The sequence below is a fragment of the Entelurus aequoreus genome, linkage group LG04, assembly GCF_033978785.1.
Source record: "Entelurus aequoreus isolate RoL-2023_Sb linkage group LG04, RoL_Eaeq_v1.1, whole genome shotgun sequence".
NCBI classification, from domain to species: Eukaryota; Metazoa; Chordata; class Actinopteri; order Syngnathiformes; family Syngnathidae; genus Entelurus; species Entelurus aequoreus.
In genome coordinates, this window is record NC_084734.1 from 18,917,330 (window position 1) to 18,940,746 (window position 23,417).

Consider the following 23,417-nt stretch of genomic DNA (forward strand, 5'->3'; position numbering starts at 1 on the left):
TCCATTGGCAGCAAAACAGGCCCAGAGCATAATACTACCACCACCATGCTTGACGGTAGGAATGGTGTTCCTGGGATTAAAGGCCTCACTTTTTCTCCTCCAAACATATTGCTGGGTATTGTGGCCAAACAGCTAAATTTTTGTTTCATCTGACATCACATGGACAAAGACAAGACCTTCTGGAGGAAAGTTCTGTGGTCAGATGAAACAAAAATTGAACACGACTGTATATATATATATATATATATATATATATATATATATATATATATATATATATATATATATATATATATATATATATATATAGTCAAAGTTTCTGTGGTTTATCCGTTAGACAGTGCTCAATACTGGGGTAGAGCGGAATATACGCTAGGTCAGGAAAAAACACAGAGGCTATATCACCCCTACAAGCCTGTTTTGCAGATGAGCAGGGAAACCTGCGAAACAGGCTTGTAGGGATGATATAACCTCTGTGGTTCTTCCTGACCTAACGTATATATATATATATATATATATATATATATATATATATATATATATATATATATATATATATATATATATATATATATATATATATATATATATATATATAATTTATTTATTTTTTCTTCATTTTTCATTTATTTATTTATTTCAGGCAATAACATAAAACAGTACAAAGTTGAACACACATAATAATATAAATTAATATAGTGCAAAAGGTAATGTATAGTATGTAATGCATGATTGTCCTGTTTTGCCTGAAAGGGAGTGGGAAGAAGATACTTTATTTAATCCCACCCCCAGTTCTCCATTCAGTGATTATTCACATGAGTTTCACTGTTACTTTGTTCAAGGATTATAATACAGATGTTGTATCATAGTGGCATTACCACAGGTAACAATAATTATTACTCTGAAACAATAATTTGTATCAACAATATAAGAATAATAAATATACCAACAATGGTAATAGACAACACAGCAATAATGGTAAGGAAACATTGAGCACATGTTAACACTTTGAGACAGAGTACAACAGCAGGTCAAATTAAAGACCCTCATCTCTATATTTGAACCAGACCCCATGTTTGTATACTAGTTTAAACCGATTAATAGTTTGGCATTGCTTGTGTTGTAAGTCCAGTTTGTTCCATAGTTTTACTCCGCATCAGTGTTGGGACTAACGCGTTACAAAGTAACGTGTTACTGTAACGCCGTTAGTTTCGGCGGTAACTAGTAATCTAACGCGTTATTTTTTATATTCGGTAACTCAGTTACCGTTACTACATGATGCGTTACTGCGTTATTTTACGTGACTTTTTATGTAGTATAAAGTGTGTTTTATCGGAGCGCTGCAGTGTCATCGTTCTGATTCTTCTTGTGTCACAAACCGGAGAAGAGGTGACCTGCGCTCTGTGTGTGTGTCTGGGTGTGAGTGTGAGTGTGGGGAGGGAGATGAGGGCGTGTCTGATCATGGCGGAGCCAGAAGTCGAGTTTGTTAACATGGAGATATTTTCACTACTTTTCTTTTGTCGAGCACAAAGAAAATAACATTTTAGTTAAATGTAAATTGTGCTTTGGATCAAAGATCCCATTTACTGCCCAAAACAGCAATTCAAATCTGCTGAAACAAGCTACATAAGCAACATTGATTGATTGATTGATTGAGACTTTTATTAGTAGGTTGCACAGTGAAGTACATATTCCGTACAATTGACCACTAAATGGTAACACCCGAATAAGTTTGTCAACTTGTTTAAGTCGGGGTCCACTTAAATTGATTCATGATACAGATATATACTATCATATATACTATCATAACATGCTTCGACGAAGCTAGTAAAGAGAGACAGAGACTCCGATGCCACTTCACCTCCACCACCACCACTTAAGGATTAACTCTGCCTCTGCTCATCATTCAGCACTGAAGGTACACACTCTGTCAATCAATGTTCCCTCTAATTTTTCATGTGTGAGCTAACGCAAAAACTCCCTGAGCATTCAATGGAGCCTTACAATGACAATAAAAACAAATATTGTTTTTCATGAACTGTGTACTTGTATTGTTTGTCTGGGTGGAGGTCCTGCTTTGGAAATAATTTGTACCCCTTTCAGACATTTCATTTAGTTCCCATTAAAACATTCACATGTTGCACAATGAGATGTAAGCAGGGGATCATGTGTACATTCCTGCAACTTCCTGTTTGTAAAAAATATATTTTTATTAGTATTTATTTAATATACTAACAGCATTTCATGATTAATATTTATAAATTAAGATTTCTAATAAATGACACTGGAATAAGCACACATTTGATTGGTAAATCATAGTGTAACGACCTGGAATTACACTTTATGTGTGGTGTTGGAGTTGTCCGACTTTTTGTGTGGCTGTAAACGCATCACTGGCTAAGTGCCATATGTGCATGTGTTGGTGTAAGTGAGAAAGAGCGAGCGGCTGCTGTTGATATAACAAAGTTGCTTTTGGTCTGGTTTGTACTGCAGAAAATGACCAGTTTTGCTAGATATTATTTTTTTTACTAATGTTTTGGTGATGTGTTTGTGGCCGACAATAAAGAGTTTTGCTCAGTAAAGTCCATTTTCTACCGCTTTTCCCGTTCGGGGTCGCGGGGGGTGCTGGAGCCTATCTCAGCTGTGATGGATGGAATTCATGTCATCAAAGCATCTTGACAGACGTTACAATATTTGAACAAGGATGAAGAAAAGTGTTTTCTCTGTCGTGTCCGTGTTGTGTCGAAAATTGTTTTGCGCTTATTTTTTTATTTGATTTTGTGCGTGGCATAAATTTGCCGTGCGCAGAGGACGCTTGAGCAGTGCGCAATTGCACAGGCGCGCACCTTAGAGGGAACGTTGCTGTCAATTCTCTTATATACTCTTTCATTGTAGACTTCTAGAGTGTTTGATTATCACATCACTCTAAATGTATAGATTATAAAGTTCACAAACATAAAGAGGGATCCTAGTGGGCCAGGCCAATCTTTCCTTATCTCTAAACTAAAACTGGGGAAATTTGTAGAGTGTTCTGGGCTTCAGACATGATTTTGTGTCAGAATTCCTTGAGGAAAAAATGCCTGCCGTGCCTTTCTTGCTTTACAGCTATGCTGTTATTATGCTGTTTGTTACTTATGTATGTTATGTTGCAGATATTGGCCTTTGTAACATATCTTTGTCTTTGTGTATTGTATGTAGACCACATTGCTTAGCAGAGTTCAGTGATGCAAATGCATGTCAAGTTGATCAACACATTGTATTATTCTCCAGTGCAATAACAGTACTGACATGAAGGCTAAAAGCGCATTAATGGGAGCCTTAAAAAAAGAAGAAAAAAAGAAGTAACTAAATAGTTACTTTTCACAGTAACACATTACTTTTTGGTGTAAGTAACTGAGTTACTTTTGAAATAAAGTAACTAGTAACTGTAACTAGTTACTGGTTTTCAGTAACTAACCCAACACTGCTCCGCATACAGACACACAAAAACGTTTACGAGTGGTTTGAGCTCTCGGCAATAAGAAATATCCAAAGCCTCTCAAGTTATGAGCCTGCACTCGTCTTATAAAAAAACATTGTAAATTATAAATAAATAATAAATGGGTTATACTTGTATAGTGCTTTTCTACCTTCAAGGTACTCAAAGCGCTTTGACAGTATTTCCACATTCACCCATTCACACACACATTCACACACTGATGGCGGGAGCTGCCATGCAAGGCGCTAACCAGCAGCCATCAGGAGCAAGGGTGAAGTGTCTTGCCCAAGGACACAACGGACGTGACTAGGATGGTAGAAGGTGGGGATTGAACCCCAGTAACCAGCAACCCTTCAATTGCTGGCACGGCCACTCTACCAACTTCGCCAGGCGGCAATAATTTGTTAAATGCTTTACATAAGATTATTAATGTATTATATATTAATGTACAAGGTCATAAAATTTGAGCAACTTTGGTTGCATAAATAGATTATGAGTAGGTTCTAAATAACCAATGTTGTGAATGATCCGCACTGCTCTTTTCTGTAATATGATCAGAGGATGAATTGTGTTGTGGTAAGTATTCCCCCATACTTCAACACAGTATGTAAGGTATGGCAGTACCAAGGTGCAGTATAGAGTACGGAGTGCATTTTCATTGAGGTATAGTTTTGCTTTGTTTATAATTGAGAGGCTTTTGGAGATTTTTGTTTTAATATGTCTGACATGAGGTTTCCATGATAGTTTACAATCAATTATTACTTCCAAAAATGTATTCTCAATTACAATTTCAATTTGGGTACCATCAATACTTATTTTCTGTTCAGACGTTATGTTGCGATTTCCAAACATCACTATCTTAGTTTTATTTATATTCAAAGATAATTTATTTGTGTCCATCCATTTTTTTTACTATGTTTAGCTCTGTGTTTACTGTATGAGCTCATTATAGTCATCACTACTGTAGAATATATTTGTGTTGTCTGCAAATAGTATACATTTCAGTACTTTGGATGTATTAAACATATCATTAATATATACATTAAACAGTTTTGGCCCCAACACGGAACCTTGGGGGACACCACAAGCAATGCCAAGAGTATCAGATAAAAATTGACCCATTTTAACAAACTGTACCCTCCCTGTTAAATAACTTTTTAACCAGTCACCAGCCAGCCCCCTAATTCCATATCTTCCCATTTTATTTAGTAGAATTGAATGATTAATGGTATCAAAGGCTTTCTGTAGATTAATAAAAATACCAACTGCATATCTTTTATGCTCCAGTGCATTAGTAATTTCCTCAATAGCTTCAGTTATTGCCATTGAGGTTGTTCGTTTGGCCCTAAAGCCATACTGACCGTCATTGATTATATGATGCTTCTCAAGAAAAGATTCAAGTCGAGAGTTAAATAGTTTCTCTAAGATTTTTGAGAACTGAGGCAAAAGAGAGATTGGTCTGTAATTGATGAAAGCGTGTTTGCTGTCACTTTTGAAGAGCGAGTTACCTTAGCGATTTTCATTTGACTTGGAAAGCAGCCAGTCTGGAATGATAGGTTACATATGTAAGTTAATGGTTTTACAATATTCAGGATAACTTTTTGAACCAATATCATGTCATCATGGCAGTCAGTGGAGCACTTACTTTTACACTTCCGCACAATGTTTGTCACTTCCTGCTCATTTGTAGCTGAGAGGAAGAATGACGAACAATTCTGTTCAATAGTTGATTTTGTAACTCCATTGTCTGGGATATCAACAGCCAATTTAGGACCAACCTTTACAAAAAAACTGTTGAACTTATTCACTACATTACTCATATTATAATCTTCACCGTTTTCATCAATAAAGTAATCAGGATATGTCAACTTGGAATATCTTTGTTTGATTAGATTATTCAAAACATCCCAAGTTCCTTTTATATTGTTTTTGTTTTCATTTAGGTTTTTTTTTTGATAATATAACCGTTTGCTTGTTCTCATAATATCAGTTAATTTATTTTTGTACTTCTTGTATTGTTGTTCGACTTCTTTTGTTTTTATTTTGATGAAAAGTTTGTAGAGATTGTTTTTCTTTTTACAGGCATTACTTATCCCTTTTGTGATCCAAGGGCTATTTTAATTTTTTCCTTTTATAAAATATTCTTTCACGGGGCAATGTTTATTATGCAGGGAAGTAAAGATGTCTAAAAAATTACAATAAGCAGTGTCCACATTTGGTTCTCTGTATACTGAAGTCCAATCCTGAACTGCTAAACTATTGTTTAGGACAGAGATTTTTGCCATAGTGTCTTTGGTTTTCTTGAGATGACAGTCATATAACGTAAAGACAGGTAAATGGTCAGTGATATCACATATACATAAATAGGCCACTGGTGACTTGATTTCCCATAATGTTAGTAAAAATGTTGTGGATGATTGTGGCACTATGTGTTGTTATTCTGCTTGGTTTGGTTATGGTTGGGTATAGAGACAAGCTGTACATTGTGTCAATGAAGTCATCAACATGTTTTTGCTTGGTTGAGTTTAACAAATCAATGTTAAAATCACCACAGATAAATGTTTTTTTGGTTCACAGAGGAAAATAGTTTACCCATCCACTCATTGAAAGTTTCTATGCTTGAACCAGGTGCCCGGTATACACAACTCATGAAAATATTTGTCTTTTTGTCATTTAGGATTTCCACTGTTAAACATTCAAATAATCCATCGACTGCTATGGTCATGTTTGTTAAAACTTTAAATGTAACAGATTTATAAATATACAATGCGACCCCTCCTCCTATTTTATTTATTCTGCTTATATACCTTAATTCATAGTCATTCAGACTAAAATCAATATCTTTATCACTGTTGAACCAGGTTTCAGTAATTGCAACAATGGTAAATGGATGACTAAATTCTTTCAAGTAGTCCTTGATAGCCTCAAAGTTGGTGTACATGCTTCGACTATTGAAATGTATTATTGACAGACTATCTTCTGATTTTACACTGCTTTCATATTGTTTACGGGTAAAATAATTACAGTTTTTAACAATCGCAGAGAAAAATTATCAGGGTCTATCTCCATATCAGTCTCTGTTGTGGTGTGCTCTTGATACTCACACATGTCCAGTTCTTTTTGTTGATGTTGTAGGATCTTCTGTAACATGTCCATATCAATACTTGGTGTGGTCTGTGTTCTTGGTGTGGGTAGCATTGAGATGATGTAAAAGTCACAAGCTACTTTGATACCAAGTACTGCATCAATGTCAATACTTATCAAGATCTTCTATTTTCCTTATCACCAAGACTTTTGCTTCCTCCGGCGTCCCATTTAGTTTGATGAAGATCTTACAGTTCGTTACCCAGGTTTGTTGAATCTTGCTTTGCCTTTTAAGATGTCGTGCGATCCTTGCGATGTCAGCATTTTTCTTGGTCAAGTGTTCATTTATGAAAACATCTGTACCTTTGAGTTTGCGTCCTTGCTTTAATAATGCGATTTTCTTTTTTCTGTTTGCTCATATATATAAGAAACAGCAGCATAATTATGTCCAATCTCTGAATCTCGCTTGTCTCCCCCTACTGGTTGTGTACTCACCACATGCGGTTTTAACGAAAATAAACAGCCTGTTCATTTCAAAGGGCCCTGATTGTTCGCAAACGCTCCATCAATCTTGTATTCCTGCGTGTCAGCTGCTAGGACTTGGAGACAAGAAAAGACGCCAGCCAAGAGTTGCAACACAAGATTTATTAAGAGCAAAGCGATGCCAACACCATCATGATAGAAAATGTACAAAGTCCACAAGTCCAAAAGAAATAACACGATGTCAGCAAACAGCATATTTACCAACTGAACTCATGCTGCGAGGTTCGAAAAGAAGCTGGAAGCTTCCATGTAACAAAGAAAAAAGGAGTTGATGCATATAAAATATTTTTTATTCACTCCTGAAAAGAAAACAATCATTTCACAAATATTCATACGATGCATGTTTTGCATTGACACATTGGTGTTGAGATAGTCACAAGTTAGTTTTTACATACGATTCATTATATTAATGTCTAGTCTATCAATTGTGCTTTAAGTTCATCACCTGCCAGGTTAGTGTAGAAACAAATCAAAGCAAACTTTGTCATGTGACGTCGCTCAATGAGGCCAATAAAACACTTCAGTTTTAATAAAGTTTCATTGATGCATTGATTGTTTTAACCCACAAGAAGCCACTATAAAAGTATTTAAAGTCGCCATTTATAGATTTGTGCTCCCACTCCTCTAGTCCCGAAGTGACATGTTTTTGGAGTGCTTTTCACGTGACGTAATGTTTCAATACTGTGTCAGATATCGCAACTGAACTGTTCCTACTGTATTTCTTCAATCAATTCATAGAAAACAAGCTAGCAAAATATCACAATCAGTTTTTAGAATTTCAATTGCTAAATAAAGTTAAACTTGACATATTTGTCACAATGGCAAAAATGCTAAAACATCAATGAATGTAATAGTTTCAATGATTTTCACATGACTATATGTTCTTTCTTCAATTTAAAGTACTTTTGTGCTACACTGAAAAAGGTCAAAATGAGTTCTTGTGAAATAAGGAATACATTTAGCATCACCAATGACATATGCTCAAAAATACTTATGGATATTATCAGGCTATGTGGTTTGATTACAGAACGAAGCAAAAAAAAACCTTTTACCTTTACAGATGAAATTAACTAAACGTTTGAATGTAAAACAGTTCAATATTTCACTACTTTTTACAGGATCTGAACAGAAAAAGTGACAAAGGTGTGTACTTCATTTGAGGATCAATAAATGTCCTGCTTGAATTAGAATTCATATTTAAACATCCTCTTCATTACGCTGTTTATCCTTTGACACCAAACCTCGCCATTGGCAGCCTTCAAACAGGAAGTTGTCAGAGGGAAGTGGCCGCTGAGCTTAATGTGTCAGCAGCAGATTGCAACAGAGACACTGCAAGATTCACAGATGTACAGTGGTACCTTCGGATATGAGTTGAACTACCTCCGCCAGGAGGTTATGTAATTGTTGCTTTTGGTTTGTCTGTCTATTAGGTATTTAGCAAAATACCTCAAAAAGTTTCATTGAACTTTCATGAAATGTCCGAAATGGGATAAGGAACAAGTGATTACATTTTGCGGGTGATCTGGATAATTTCTACAATGTTACCTTACGTTTATGTTACAAGTTTCAACTTCTGTTCGTGTGTATGCTAGCGGCCCCGCCTTCACCCACAGAGACAAATACAGTGAATGACTGACAAGAGGCTTCACGCTGTTTTTTTTAATTCCGCTACAGATAGCTCAAAAAGTTGTCGGAAGATTTTCATGAAACGCTCTGGAAAGAACAAGTGATTACATTTTGGGGTTGATTGACTATTGGGAGATAGGGCTTGGACCGCAGCTCATACCTTGAAAAATTCAAAGTGAAATATATTGAAATTAATTAAATTGGTGCTTGGCCCCCAAAAAAGCACAATGTTAACATGTACTATGCCTTTTAAAAATACAAACAACTTTTAGATAATACTTTTTGTAAAAAAACAAACAATACAATGGAATGCAGTACAAACAACTTAAGTAGTTTTATGAAGTAATGTAATGATAATGTACAATTTACCTTGGAGAGTGAACTTCTACGTTATCTCCATCTAGCTGCTTCTCTGTCATACACACCATCTGCAGCTTTTTGATATTTTCATGAATAAATGTTTGCCGTTTAGATATCATTTTAACAACCTTGGCTGGCATGAAGCCTGGGATATACTCTCGCATCACGTTACTTGCCCCCGCCCCCGCCTACCCTTCCGCAGACCCTGACGTGAACCTCCCAAAAATCCTAGCTTCGCCTCAGCGGCGACGCGGACCACAGAGCTGTAATTGGTCAGCTTTTTCCGAGGAGAGACCCTGAGCACAGGAGAGCAGACGCGCTGCTTGAAATGCACAACTTATTGTAAGAGATAAAGCAATAGTGATTCAAGATTTGCATGCAAACTGACTTACTGTGACTTAATATCGCGACGCGGTCTAAAAACAATTACTCTATGTTTTGTTTTTCAGCTTGTTGTGATGTTTCATCTAGAAGAAGTCACACAAAGTACGACGCTCTTTTTATCATTTATTGCCAATCTTATAATAACGAAAGATTCAATTCTGAAACATATTTTTCTTGTGCACACGTCTTCTCTCTCACACAATACTTGCTTATTTTCCGTCAATCATCTTTCAGGCACGGTATGTTCACAAACACGGGAACTCTAAACATCAGTAACACATGAACATAAACATTAACACCAGCAGGTCATTGTAAAAGGTTTTTAACAGTTTTGTTTGTTTTCAGTTACATAACTCTTAAATTTGCCTGTCCTCCGCCGAGACTTGTTCAGAGGTTGCACAGCCAACCTTTGCGAACATCTTTTCTTCAGGTTTCGAAGCAATGTGAACATTAAAAGTGACTGTTGTTTTAAAAGGATTAGCTCAAACATTAAAGTGGGTTTCGCTTCAGACGCCACTGTTTACTACATGTTTACAACTACTACTACACACAGGAAGCTCTCTCTCTCAGGAAGATAGTCAACAAGTTGTAGTTGCTCACTCCTTAGGGTTTGGCAAGAGAATTGCAAGTCCCGTGCCAGCACCGCGGAAGAGCTATATAAACGAACCAAGACACCGTCAGAGCATGCTATGTGACACAAGAGTATATTCCAGCCTTTAGACTTGTTCTGCTTCAGTATGGTGCAGACTAGCAGTGATACGCTCCAACTGCTTCACCAAGTTAGTTAGCGACATGCTCTATCATGCTTTTGATGATTTCTTTCTTTAATTCAACAAATATCATCCACTTTTTCTTCTCAGCACTGTCCTTAACACTCACTTTCTTCCTTACCATGCTTAGAAAAACAAAGTTATGTTAATTTCGAGCTATTAACTAATGCAGGCAAGTAAGATCGGATGTTTTGGTCGGATCTTACGAGATTCACAGTGATAGTCACTACGCAACTAGCTGCGGGGAGGGGGTAACCCCAATTTTTATTTGCAGTCAAAAGCATAACACTTAGCCGAGAGCTCGCATTCCAGAAAACTCGTAAACTCAGGTCCTCTTACCCCGAGGTACCACTGTACTGCAGTATACCTTTATGTCAAACATAAGGCAACTGTTTTTGTTCAAGGTGCATAATAAGTAGTGAACTATTCAACATTTGGACATTCACAAGTTCAGACAAGTTTTAGTTTTAGTTTTACCCTGAAATCGTACCCTCAAACCAAATATCCACAACCTTTTGTGAGTACTTTAGTGAGTAACGTAAGACATCTTTGACACCAATTAGTATTTAAATGTCCTCTAAGAGTGCTCATTGGCATTTTCACCATCTTTGACTTGAAATGTCTGGATTCTTATGGGTTAATTGGGGATGTTTTATGGAGAGAAATATTGATCATTTCAAGTTTTTCTAGGTAGTTTTGAAGCAAATAATGTGAAGGCAGAGCTTCTTTAATCTGTGTGTGTGTCCAATTGTTGCTCCACTCGCCAATAAAGTGCATGCATGTGAGAAAAAAACAGAGTCTGCATGAATGGACACACACGACCCGTGCAAAAACACAATGACGCCGCACGTGAAAACGTTTGACCCTGTAAGCCGTCGTCAAGGAAACAACATCTACAAGCACACGTGTTAGCCCGCCAATAAAAACATGAAAACATGGAAACAAATGTGCAAAGTGTCCTTTCAGCTCAGAGATGATTGTAGTAAAAGATACAAAACGCAGTAAAAATCATCTCTCTGCTCGGTAATTCATAAGAAATTGCATATAGCCAAACGTTAGTTTATCGTGATTGCACGTGATATCAAATGTGATCAATGCCAATATTGCTGCCCTCTTCGCTTACTACGATTGTCTCCTCCCTCACACTGTTGCACCATCGTGTTTCCGTGTCATGATGTTTCTCCTCGTGAGGTCACATGCACTACAAAGCATCTCCAGCTCCGATTGCTCTTCACGCCCACCGGACGAGCCCAGCTTTACCGTGCAGCCGTCAATAGATCAACAAATACCAGAGCAGCTGTATGTCACATTGTATCAGGTCGTATGAAAATGTAGAAAAGTTGCATGTTGGTTCCAAACAAAGTGAGGCGATGAAAAGAAGACGTGACGGCGACAGCAGAGTGACGCTAGATGACAACAAAGCGTGTTGTGTGCTTGCGTGTGTGCTGTCGGCTACACCTGGATGCCCTGGACGGCCTGCCTGATGTTCTCCAGCAGGGCCTTGTTCTCCGGGCTCTGGTACTGCTCCTGGTGCGTGTACATGTCTGTTAGCGTGCTCACGTACGTGTCAAAGTTCTGTTCATTCATTGGCTCCTGTTGGGAGAAACATGCAATCAGAAGGAATCCAGGAAGGAAAAGACACCATAGGCATCGCCGCTCCGTGGGTGGCGGAAGTTTGGAGGAAATAAGCTGACGCAGTTAGGAAAACGTGTCTTGTTAATTTTTTCTTTAAAACTGTCACCAAAAAAGAATCAATCATGCAGAAGCAGATGATGGAAGTTCCTGTTCGCAGATGAAGACATTGGGATATTTGACACTTGTGTACTTACACTTAGTCTTTTGAGTGTATACTGCATATGTGTTAAACTTGTGTACTTCATTAAGTCTTCTGAGTGCATAAGTGTACTACACTTGTGTACTCACACTTCGGGCCTGAGCTACTAAAGGTCTGCGTGTACTAAATCATGCAAACTTGATAGCACACGAAAAGCTGATCTACTAAGCTTGTGCGCAGTGGATTACATCTCATAAGTGGGTAAAAAAAGGAGCACAACCCATTTAGCATGTCTGTCTTCATGAACATGCAGAATATATGCTGATTATCAGAACAGCCACAATACTGGGAGGAGAAGATGCCATTATAATTATTCAGCACGTGCAATGTGATTCCTCAAGACTAAGACTGTTCTGAGTGGTAATTTGCTTCTTTACTTAGCACGTCTGAAATCTACATGCAAACTGGCAAAGGTACACACAGAGAAAGGAGGTGATTGCGCTGCATAGAAAGCTGGATAAATTGAGAATCCTTGATCCTACATGTATCCACTTATCCATTTTCTACTGGGGTGGTAGGGGGCGGTCTGGAGCCTATCCCAGCTGCACTCGGGCAGAAGTTAAAGTTAAAGTTAAAGTACCAATGATTGTCACGCACACACTAGGTGTGGCGAAATTATTCTCTGCATTTGACCCATCACCCTTGATCACCCCCTGGGAGGTGAGGGGAACAGTGAGCAGCAGCAGTGCCCACGCCCGGGAATCATTTTTGGTGATTTAACCTTCAATTCCAACCCTTGATGCTGAGGGCCAAGCAGGGAGGTAATGGGTCCCCTTTTTATAGTCTTTGGTATGACTCGGCCGGGGTTTGATCTCACAGGCAGGGAACACCTTGGACAAGTCAACCCCTCATCGCACAGCCAAAACAATGCGTCAACATATTTGGACTGTCAGAAATTTAAAAAATTAGACATTGTGTATTCAGTAATATATTTTTATACCTGCTGGATGACTTAAGGGGCTGATTAAAACAAATTAAATTGGTGTCTGCTGTTGTCTTTTTTTTAATGCTGTTTGTTTTTTCATTGAGGAAATATATTATTATAATGTATCTCCTACATGAAAAAAACATCTTGCAATAAGCATTATCTTGCGTTTGGATCATTCCAGATGGAGAAACGCAAAAACATAAATTGCAAAATGTTTTTTTCGTATAAATAATGCAATGTCATAAAAAAACGGCACAGACACGAAAACGCATCAATTGAATTTGTTTTAATCAAACTTCATATCGCACAGAGACAAACCCGCGATATATCGAGTATATATCGATATATCGCCCAGCCCTACAACCAAACTTCATTAATGTTTTCTGTGACAAACAAGTATGTGCTCCAATCACTCTATCATAAAAAAATAAGAGTTGTAGAAATTATTGTAAACTCAAGACAGCCATGACATTATGTTCTTTACAAGTGTATGTAAACTTTTAACCACGACTGTATAAAGCGCAATAAAAACTTCCAAAAATATCCAACAACTTTTTATATGCATGCTGCATGTATGAAATGTAGTAACAGGCACATTCATAATATGTAATATTTACGTATTTTGGTCACCTTAAGCATACGGCGGTGCATTAATTTTACAGAAGCATCACAACGTTTGCTATTTCCTACAACAACTACTGCTATTCATTGCAGAGAGCCAAAATTGACTATTTGGGACAAATGATGATCCAGAACCTAATATTTCTGAGCCTGAATATATTGATGATGACCTACAAGTTTGCGAGTGATCAGCAGAGCAGATCCAGCAAGTAGCACTATTGCTAAGTGCTAAATAAGAAATACAAACTACGAACATAATAAAACAATCACTAGCTGGACAAATTATGACAAGGCACAGTTTAGAGACCCATTTGTCATTTCGCAACAATTTGCCATCCTGGTGAAAATGTCAGCTCTCACTTGGATGCCGGTTTAGATGACGAATATATTATAATCCTCATGCAAGTTAAAAAAATAAAAAATACAGGTGGACGCATACTACTGTAGTGTCTTTTCGTGTCGTTCTCGTGATCTTCTGGTCCAAGCTGAATGTCAAAGTTGACCAACTTTTCGGTTTGTGGCCACAACATTGTACTATACAAGCGAGAGGCATACTTTATAATGTATAATTAACTTTTACCAACTCTGAGGTGATGCAGCAGCTCACCAGCTCAGTATGTCAATAGCTGCATAAACAGTTACTTCTTTGTGATCACGGTGCTGATTAAAGAGTGTTAGCGCTTACAATAACAATATCGCTAATACGTGGTTTATATTCAGATCAAGACATCAAATTGAGTATTGTAGGTGGTTTTTGGATGTTTTTTTTAAGAGGGCTTTAATGGCACTATACAGTAGATGACTCTCATTAGCTTCATGGTTAGCCGCCTAGCACTTGCTGGGTATTACAAATTACAATGCATAAACAAAGAAAGACGTGTTCTTATCTTACATAGGGATTGTTAATTATAGGCAAACGTCCAAATGAAAGTGCAGTTCCCCTTTACGTCATCTAGCAGCTATAAAATTATACAATGATACTGCTGAATAGACTATATGTCTACTATTTTTATTTCTGACAGTCCGTATATGTTGAGAAGCATACGTTGGATGGGGCTGCAGTGTGATCAACCCCTTTCTCACAGCGCGAGCACATGCAGTGCGAAATCAACAGAGAGTGAGGGACAGACGACGACGCGGGAGGCTGAAAAGCGACCGGAAGAGCGAGCAGTGGAAGAGGAAGGAGCTGAAAAGCGACCCGACCAGAGACTGAGTACTATTGAAAAATAAACAAAGTCACAAACTGCTTGCAGTCATGACAGTCCTTGGTGGTCCATGGAACCCCAACAGCGAGAGACGGTCACATTGTCGATAAATCACATTGCGGGTGCTGTTTATTATATTTGCATCTTCTCCTCCCAGTATTGTGGGCGTTTTAATGAACATCATATATTTAGCATATTAATGAAGACAGAGAAGCAAAATGGAATGCATTCCTTATTCTGCTCACCTAACAGACGCAATCAACTTTTCACACGTTTAGTAGATCAGCTTTGCGTGTGCTATCAAGTTTGAACGTGTTTTAGTCTATGCAAACCCTTAGTAAATCAGGCTCTTAGTGTTTAGGTGCACTAATGCAAGTACTCCATTATTGACACACGTTGGTTTTGGATGTTGTTGAGGGAGAGGATGTCAGAGCAAAAGAGAAGATAATTGGATAAAGGATGGATGCATGTCTTACTGTGGCAGGACTCTGCAAACAGCAGTTCTGCCTTTTTTGGAGGAGCCATTTTTACAGGTGAGAAGTCTATATTAGTCAGCCAGACACATGACGGCGCTCACCAGGTGTCAAAAACAACACACACAACTATAAAGAAGGCGCTAAGAGAGATTCTCTAATTAGCCTCTGTCTTTTGTGGACGTGTCAAACGGCAGCAGAAAGACACAACGGGACAATCGCAAACGAAAGGTGGTTGACACAAATAAGTGGATGAACGTGTGAGAGGAAACACCTCACTGACATGTGCGAGCAAATGTTAGCCACTTGCGTTTGGCTAGCACGTGATGAAAGGCAGAAACGAGCGTCCTCTTACCATGTGAGGCAGCTGTATGTTGGCGAGGCTGTTTATGAGCGACTGGCTCAGGTTGGCTAGCTCGTGCAGTAATGAGTCGTTTTGTTGTTCCATCACCTTGTTCTCCTCCTCCATGGACTTTAGGCTGCTCTCCATGGTGGTGATCTAGCAGCAGAAGACAAAATGAACGCATCACATCTCACTGTCTGAGCCAGAGGTCTCATTAATTAATCAATCGATCAATAAATCAATCAGAAGGAAATAGAACAAAGCACTTCCGTCTTACTTGAGTCCTCAGTTTAATCATGTCTGACTCCACTTGATTGTTGTTTTCGTTGAGATCGTTAATGTCTTCGTCTAGCTGTTTAATCTCTTCGTCGTTTTCGATGCCTGAGCGAGACAAAAGACATTCTGTTCTTTTCCTTGGTCTCCTTTGCCGTTTCAACACCTGGAGTCACCTTTGCTGGCTCTCTGCTTGATTGTCAGCATGTCCACGCCGCTCATTCTGGCCTTCTTCATGGCAGAGGTGGCCCGCGGGCAGCCGGAAAGACTGTGAACGAGACACACACACACAGCCGAACGTCGTTTAACATCGGCCATCATTCACGATGGTTGTCATGGTAGCAAGGCATGAAGTTCGACTTCATAAAAAACATTGTGATCACCTCCGGTGGGTTAGGAAGCTCCCGCTGACGTGTCCCGAGCCATCGCAGCCCGGAGTGGGACATGTCATGCCGTCTGTCTTGCCGGCTTTCCAGGCGAACTGCGTGCCGTTAACGAAGCTGTCTTTTTGCCTTTTGGCCGCCAGGGGGCAGCCAGACGCACTGCGGTGGGAGGCGTACTTACCAGTCACATGACCTTGTCCATCACAGCCTGGGACAGGACACCTGAGAGGGCGTAGACACAAATCTCTCACTGCGCTTCACCAAGTCTTTATGTGAACAGCAGAGGTGTGGACTCGAGTCACACGACTTGGACTCGAGTCAGACTCGAGTCATAAATTTGATGACTTTAGACTCGACTTGACAAAATGTAAAGAGACTTGCAACTTGACTTGGACTTTAACATCAATGACTTGTGACTTCACTTGGACTTGAGCCTTTTGACTTGACATGACTTGCTACTTTCCCCAAAACCCAACGATTAAAAAGTTATTCAGGAGCGCTCCATATCTTCCATTGTGTACGTACAGTATGTGTGTCAGCTTGTGTGCTGCCTGTCAGTACAACATCCAATCAAATTAGACCCACGTTGTTTTCATCCCACAGCATTCATCCAATCAAATTGCAGTACAACCAACAAAGAATAGCTCTCAAACAACGCGCCAGTGAGGAAAAATTACGCCAAAGATAGTTTCGTTCGGGTATTAAAACTACGACTTGGTCAACAAAAAAGGAATTGCAACAACTCCTAACTTCGTTCGACATTTGAAGTTGCACACAGAACGGTAAGTTTTGAATGTAAGTTAAAGTTAAAGTTAAAGTACCAATGATTGTCACACACACGGGCTAACGTTTATTGGCTAAGTAACGTAACTTTTATTTGCTGTGTAGTTAAATCAGTGAGGCTGTAAACTCACTGCTAACGTTATAACCATAGACATCTTATAAGTAGACGCAGCATCGAGCGCTACTGCCTACTGGCGCTGACGAGACGCGGGGCCGCCATCTTGGAGTGGGGATCCGCTCTACTCAGTGCAATTCTTTTGGCAGGAGCAATGAACTGTCAGCGCATTTAATTCATCTTACCTCACTGAATACCACTCATTTTCACGCGTTTTTTGTCATACGTGTATGTAATAAAATCCCAGAGAAGGGGGAACAAAACGGTCAGCAATTTTTAAGTTCAAGAAACAATATGATTAGGTTATATAAACATGCGTATATTGTACATAAACAATGTATGAATACATTAGATATCTATATATCTTAGGGACCTATAGACTGTATCTCTGTTGCTGCAGCAGCAGAGAGTTTATTCTGTCTTGACATTTTGTATTACATTCTTCCCTTAAATTATCATGTTTACAGTGATTGTTTTATATGTTTTTTTTGTGTATCTTGCTTTGGATAAAAGCGTCTGCCAAATACTTAAACATAAACATATATAAACACCTTAAAGTCTTTATATCAGCTAAAACCACCAATTTGTTTCACTGGATTCAGAATAAAACCAAATTATGTTTTACCCAACAATGTTAGTATTTGAATATTGTTACTTGAAGACTTATTCCTGGTTACAATTATACTGTTAAGAAAGTATTGTCTTATACTTCGCCTAAAATGAGAACACATCATAATCAGTGGCGGCTGGTGAATTTTGTTTTAGGTGGGGCTGAAAGTTTGTAAACCAAACCCCTGTAGGGCGTCATCCTCCCCCAGAAGATTTCTTTGTGATTTTCACATACAAATATTGAAGATCTTTGCTCCTTCTCAACTCTGTGGTAATATTCTTTTCACAAAATACAACCAATAGTACGTTAATGTTAAATCTTACTTGTGAAAAGTAATTCCCCGATTCCTATTTTCAACAGTCCGCTCATTTGAATAGGAAAACACTGAACACATCTTTGTTTTCCACCTTTTAACTGTCAGTTTAGGCTGCTCGCCGGCTCCTCATTACCACTTCAATATGGCGGCCAAACTGCTTCTTCACAGCAGCCAATGCTGCGTCTACTTATAAGATGTCTATGGTTATAACGTCATTGCAAACACGGCAATCTGTTGCGTCCACTGCCGTTCGCTACCTTATTCATACTTTGTCAAGTGATTTTTTTAAGCAGGGTTGCATGAGGTACCTACACATAACGTTATGTTAGTCAATGTATCACACACAGTAACGTAACGTCAGCAGCACCGCATATTTTAGCCACCTATAAAAAGACAAACAGTCAAATAAAGGTCAGTTAAAATGTATACTATATTAAGAATATGTGTACATATTGCATTGGGCCCTGACATCTAAAAAGTACAACTCTGTTCATTGTAATGTTCATGTATTTGTTATGTTTTTCATGTGAACGCACACATCAACACACATACAGTATGAGATGAGATCAATGAGATAAGGTAAGAAAATGATAGAAACTGCTGTGGAACTAGTTACAATGCAATATGCCATGGAAATACAATGTTAACACTTTTGTGCAAATAAGTACAGTTGCACTTGTTTTTTCAAATGTGTTTATTCTGTAAAGGAATGAGTTAAATGTTTAAAATGACTGGTTAATAGTGCTATTATGAAGTGCAATGTCAGCACAATTTTTTTTTCCTGCAATTTCAAATGCACTTGTTTTAATAAATAAATACAGCGTTTTAAAAGCATACACAATATGTGTAAATATATTAGTCTGTGGTTAAAAGGACTTGAAAGGACTCAAAACTCAAAATGCAGGACTTGGGACTTGACTTGAGACTTTCCAGTCTTGACTTTGGACTTGACTCAGGACTTGCCTGTCTTGACTCGAGACTTGACTCGAGACTTGAGGGCAAAGTCTTGAGACTTACTTGTGACTTGCAAAACAATGACTTGGTCCCACCTCTGGTGAACAGCATAATTTTTAGTGGTTAAAAGTAAATTTGACTGCAGGACAGAAAGGCATGCTGACATAGTTAAGTTAATTCATTGTCTAGTCCGGGGGTCGGCAACCCGCGGCTCTAGAGCCGCATGCGGCTCTTTAGCGCCGCCCTAGTGGCTCTCTGGAGATTTTTCAAAAATGTATGAAGAATGGAAAAAGATGAGGGGAAAAAAAATCTATTTTTTTGTTTTAGTATGGTTTCTGTATGAGGACAAACATGACACAAACCTCCCTAATTGTTATAAATCACACTGTTTATATTAAACATGCTTCACTGATTCGAGTATTTGGCGAGCGCCGTTTTGTCCTACTTATTTTGGCGGTCCTTGAACTCACCGTATAGTTTGTTTGCATGTATAACTTTCTCCGACTTTCTAGGACGTGTTTTATGCCACTTTTTCTGTCTCATTTTGTCCTCCACACTTTTAACGTTGTGCGTGAGTGCACAAAGGTGAGTTTTGTTGATGTTATTGACTTGTGTGGAGTGCTAATCAGACATATTTGGTCACTGCATGACTGCAAGCTAATCGATGCTAACATGCTATTTAGGCTAGCGATATGTACATATTGCATCATTATGCCTCATCTGTAGCTATATTTGAGCTCATTTAGTTTCCTTTAAGTCCTCTTAATTAAATGTATATCTCATGACACATGTAATATGGCTTTTAATTTTTTGCGGCTCCAGACAGATTTGTTTTTGTATTTTTGGTCCAATATGGCTCTTTCAACATTTTGGGTTGCCGACCCCTGGTCTAGTCCTTTTTATGCAGGTAAGTCATTGTGCCCTCTACTGGTTGGTGCCAAGTAAGCAGTTGAAGATATAGCAAACATGAAAGGTGTCCGTGCTAGACAGATGTTCATGAGGACATAGCAGCAACTTGCTCCGTGAGAAGCGGACCTGCGGTTCTGTTAGCTTACTTGATGGGTTCTTGCTCATCTTTGTCTTCTTTGCTGTGGAGGACCTTAATGCCACTCTTCTTAGCTCGAGGACAACCTGACAAGCTAAGGAACGCAGGAGACACGTTGGAGAAGCAGTGTAATCAAATGGAATTACAACAAGTACAAGTCCTGGTACCTCCTGTGGGAGGCGTAGTTTCCCGTGATGTGTCCTGATCCATCGCAGCCAGGTGTGGGACACCTAGAGACCAAAGGACTTAGTTGTTATCATGCCCATCAAAGATTGAGGATAAGTAGAACCCTCACCTCAGCTCTTGAGAGTTGGTGGCCATCATCCCTCGCAGGTTCTTGTCAGCTAGCTGGCAGCTGGACAGCCTGAGGAAGCCAAACAGAATCTCCTGCTCAGTCAAGTCAAGTCTACTTGAGGACCTCCGGCCAGTTGGGGTTTCTTACGTGAGGAGCTCTTTCTTGGTCTCCTTGCAGGGGGAATACTTGTGGTGTTTGGGGCTGGACACGGTCACCGGGGCCGGGTAGTGCTGCTCCTCCAGCAGTTCCTGGAAGGGGTCCGGCTCTTCACCCTGGTGTAGGGACCACAAATAAGACGACTACAACGTGTCACTGCAGGAGCCAGCATCACACAAAATAAGTGTCGTCAATAACACAATCACAAACAGAGCAGGGCTTCCTGTTACCTCCTTGTGGTCGTGTTCCTCGTCTACACGTTTGATCTTGGTATAGTCCACAGGGAGCTCCCAGCAGTCAGATTCGCTCAGCTGGTACCGATGGCTGTTGAGCAGGGCCTGGCGCTGGGGGGACATGGGCTGCAAGGGGGTTAGCACTGTCCCGCTGCCCTCGAGGCCGCCGGGCTGCCCGCCGACATCTACCACGCCGCCGTCGTCCAAGTCACCCACTTCGCTCTGAAGCACACGCGAGAGACAAACGGTACAAATATTACGTTGTGTTTCTGCATGTGACATGCAAATTAGCTGCATTTGGCTCCACCTCCTGCTACCTGAGTCAGCATGACGTGGGGTTTCCCTCCCAGAGCGTGCGGTAGCTCCCGACATCTGGTGGACAGGTTGAGGATGGCGGTGGCGGCCATGTGCGCCGCCTCCATATCGTGGGTGTAGTCGAAGCTGCTTTTGCTGCAGGTGCTGCTGGCGCTGCTTCCACCCCCGCCGCCACCAAGCCCAGCCCCGCAGCTCAGACTGCTACTGCTGCTGGGAGCGTAGCTGCTGGTGGTGCTGCTGGCCGGGCTCGACGTCTTACTGTAGCGCTTGGCTGAAGCACACACACACACACACACACACACACACACACACACACACACACACACACACACACACACACACACACACACACACACACACACACACACACACACACACACACACACACACACACACACACACACACACACAGGATAGATTTTGTGTGGAGGAGCATCACAAAGAGGAGCTGGGAGGTGCAGGAAATCAATGTTGGTCCTCATCACACTCTGTGTTTTTTCATCAAATATAAGTTTAATCAAATGTTCTGCACACCTGTAAGTGACCTGGGCAAACATCTATTATAATGAAAAAAATAAAAAATAAAGACTTCAATTCTCAGACTACACTGTACGTTGTGTCTTTCTGCTGCCGTTTGCTCTTCCACTTGAGGCCTCTGGGTAGCGGTAATGCACACTTTATATTTTTTTGCTCAAAGCTGTCCATTGCTAAAAAATCTTGCTAATGTACTTGTACAAACCCAAAAACCAGTGAAGTTGGCATGTTGTGTAAATCGTAAATAAAAACAGATTACAATGATTTGCAAATCCTTTTCAATCTATATTCAATTGAATAGACTGCAAAGACAAGATACTTAACGTTCGAACTGGTAAACTTTGTTATTTTTTTTTTCAAATATTAGCTATTTGGAATTTGATGCCTGCAACATGTGTCAAAAAAGCTGGCCCAAGTCGCAGAAAAGACTGAGAAAGTTGAGGAATGCTCATCAAACACTTATTTGGAACATCCCACAGGTGAACAAGCTAATTGGGAACAGGTGGGTGCCATGATTGGGTAAAAAAGCAGCTTCCATGAAATGCTCAGTCATTCACAAACAAGGATGGGGCAAGTGTCAACACTTTGTGAACAAATGCGTGAGCAAATTGTCAGTTTAAGAACAACATTTCTCAACGAGCTATTGCAAGGAATTTAGGGATTTCACCATCTAAGGTCTGTAATATCATCAAAAGGTTCACAGAATCTGGAGAAATAACTGCACGTAACATTGAATGCCCATGACCTTAGATCCCTCTGGCGGTATTGCATACTTGCCAACCCTCCCGGATTTTCCGGGAGACTCCCGAAATTCAACGCCTCTCACGAAAACCTCCCGGGACAAATTTTCTCCCGAAAATCTCCCGAAATTCAGGCGGAGCTGGAGGCCACGCCCCCTCCAGCTCCATGCGGACCTGAGTGAGGACAGCCTGTTTTCACGTCCGCTTTCCCACAATATAAACAGCGTGCCTGCCCAATCACGTTATAACTGTAGAATGATCGAGGGCGAGTTCTTGGTTTCTTATGTGGGTTTATTGTTAGGCAGTTTCATTAACGTCCTCCCAGCGCGGTAACAACACACAACAGCAGTCACGTTTTCGTCTACCGTAAAGTAGTTTGTCTGCCGTAAACAGCAATGTTGTGACACTCTTAAACAGGACAATACTGCCATCTACTGTACATGCATATGTGACAATAACATCTACGGCTTTTAGAGAGTGCAGTGCACAACTGCGCACACAACAAGGAGACGAAGCAGAAGAACGAAGAAGATACAGCCATGGCGACGCCGACGACGAGTAAGATGAAGAAATACGCTTGTAAGTTCCAAGCCGCAGCTGCGATTGGACCTGGATAACCTCCGGGAAGAAGTAGTGGAGTACCAAGTGCTTGGCAGTGAAGATCTTCCTCAGGAAGCAAAGATTGACCGGTTTTGGGCCATGCTAGGGAGAGATGGAAGATTCCAGACTCTAGCGCATTTGATGAAAGCACTTTTGTGCGTGCCACACAGCAATGCATCATCAGAGAGGGTGTTCAGCATGGTTAGAAAAATAGTGACAGAGAATAGAACAAGGATGGACAATTCAACCCTTAACTCAACGAGTGTTATGTGTGTGTATATGTGTAAATAAATGAACACTGAAATTCAAGCATTTCTCTTATTTATATATATATATATATATATATATATATATATATATATATATATATATATATATATATATATATATATATATATATATATATATACATATAT

At 39.7% G+C, this 23,417-nt stretch overlaps 1 protein-coding gene across 3 annotated transcripts in view; it reads right to left on the reverse strand.

The window, feature by feature from the left end:
• Positions 1-7,189: 7,189 nt before the first annotated feature.
• LOC133648362 (myelin transcription factor 1-like protein) overlaps positions 7,190-23,417 on the reverse strand; it is a 63,606-nt gene continuing 47,378 nt past the window's right edge. For 2 of the 3 annotated variants that reach the window (XM_062044385.1, XM_062044386.1), the window contains 11 exons: positions 21,130-21,398; positions 20,810-21,034; positions 20,571-20,695; positions 20,424-20,492; positions 20,296-20,358; positions 20,139-20,222; positions 16,306-16,527; positions 16,099-16,190; positions 15,927-16,030; positions 15,662-15,805; positions 7,190-11,838 (listed from right to left, as the gene is read on the reverse strand). In XM_062044385.1, coding sequence (XP_061900369.1) covers positions 11,698-11,838; positions 15,662-15,805; positions 15,927-16,030; positions 16,099-16,190; positions 16,306-16,527; positions 20,139-20,222; positions 20,296-20,358; positions 20,424-20,492; positions 20,571-20,695; positions 20,810-21,034; positions 21,130-21,398 — 1,538 coding nt within the window. In that variant the 3' untranslated portion in view covers positions 7,190-11,697. Of the gene's footprint in view, positions 11,839-15,661; positions 15,806-15,926; positions 16,031-16,098; positions 16,191-16,305; positions 16,528-20,138; positions 20,223-20,295; positions 20,359-20,423; positions 20,493-20,570; positions 20,723-20,809; positions 21,035-21,129; positions 21,399-23,417 lie in introns of all 3 variants that reach the window. The other variant, XM_062044384.1, reaches the window with a different exon arrangement.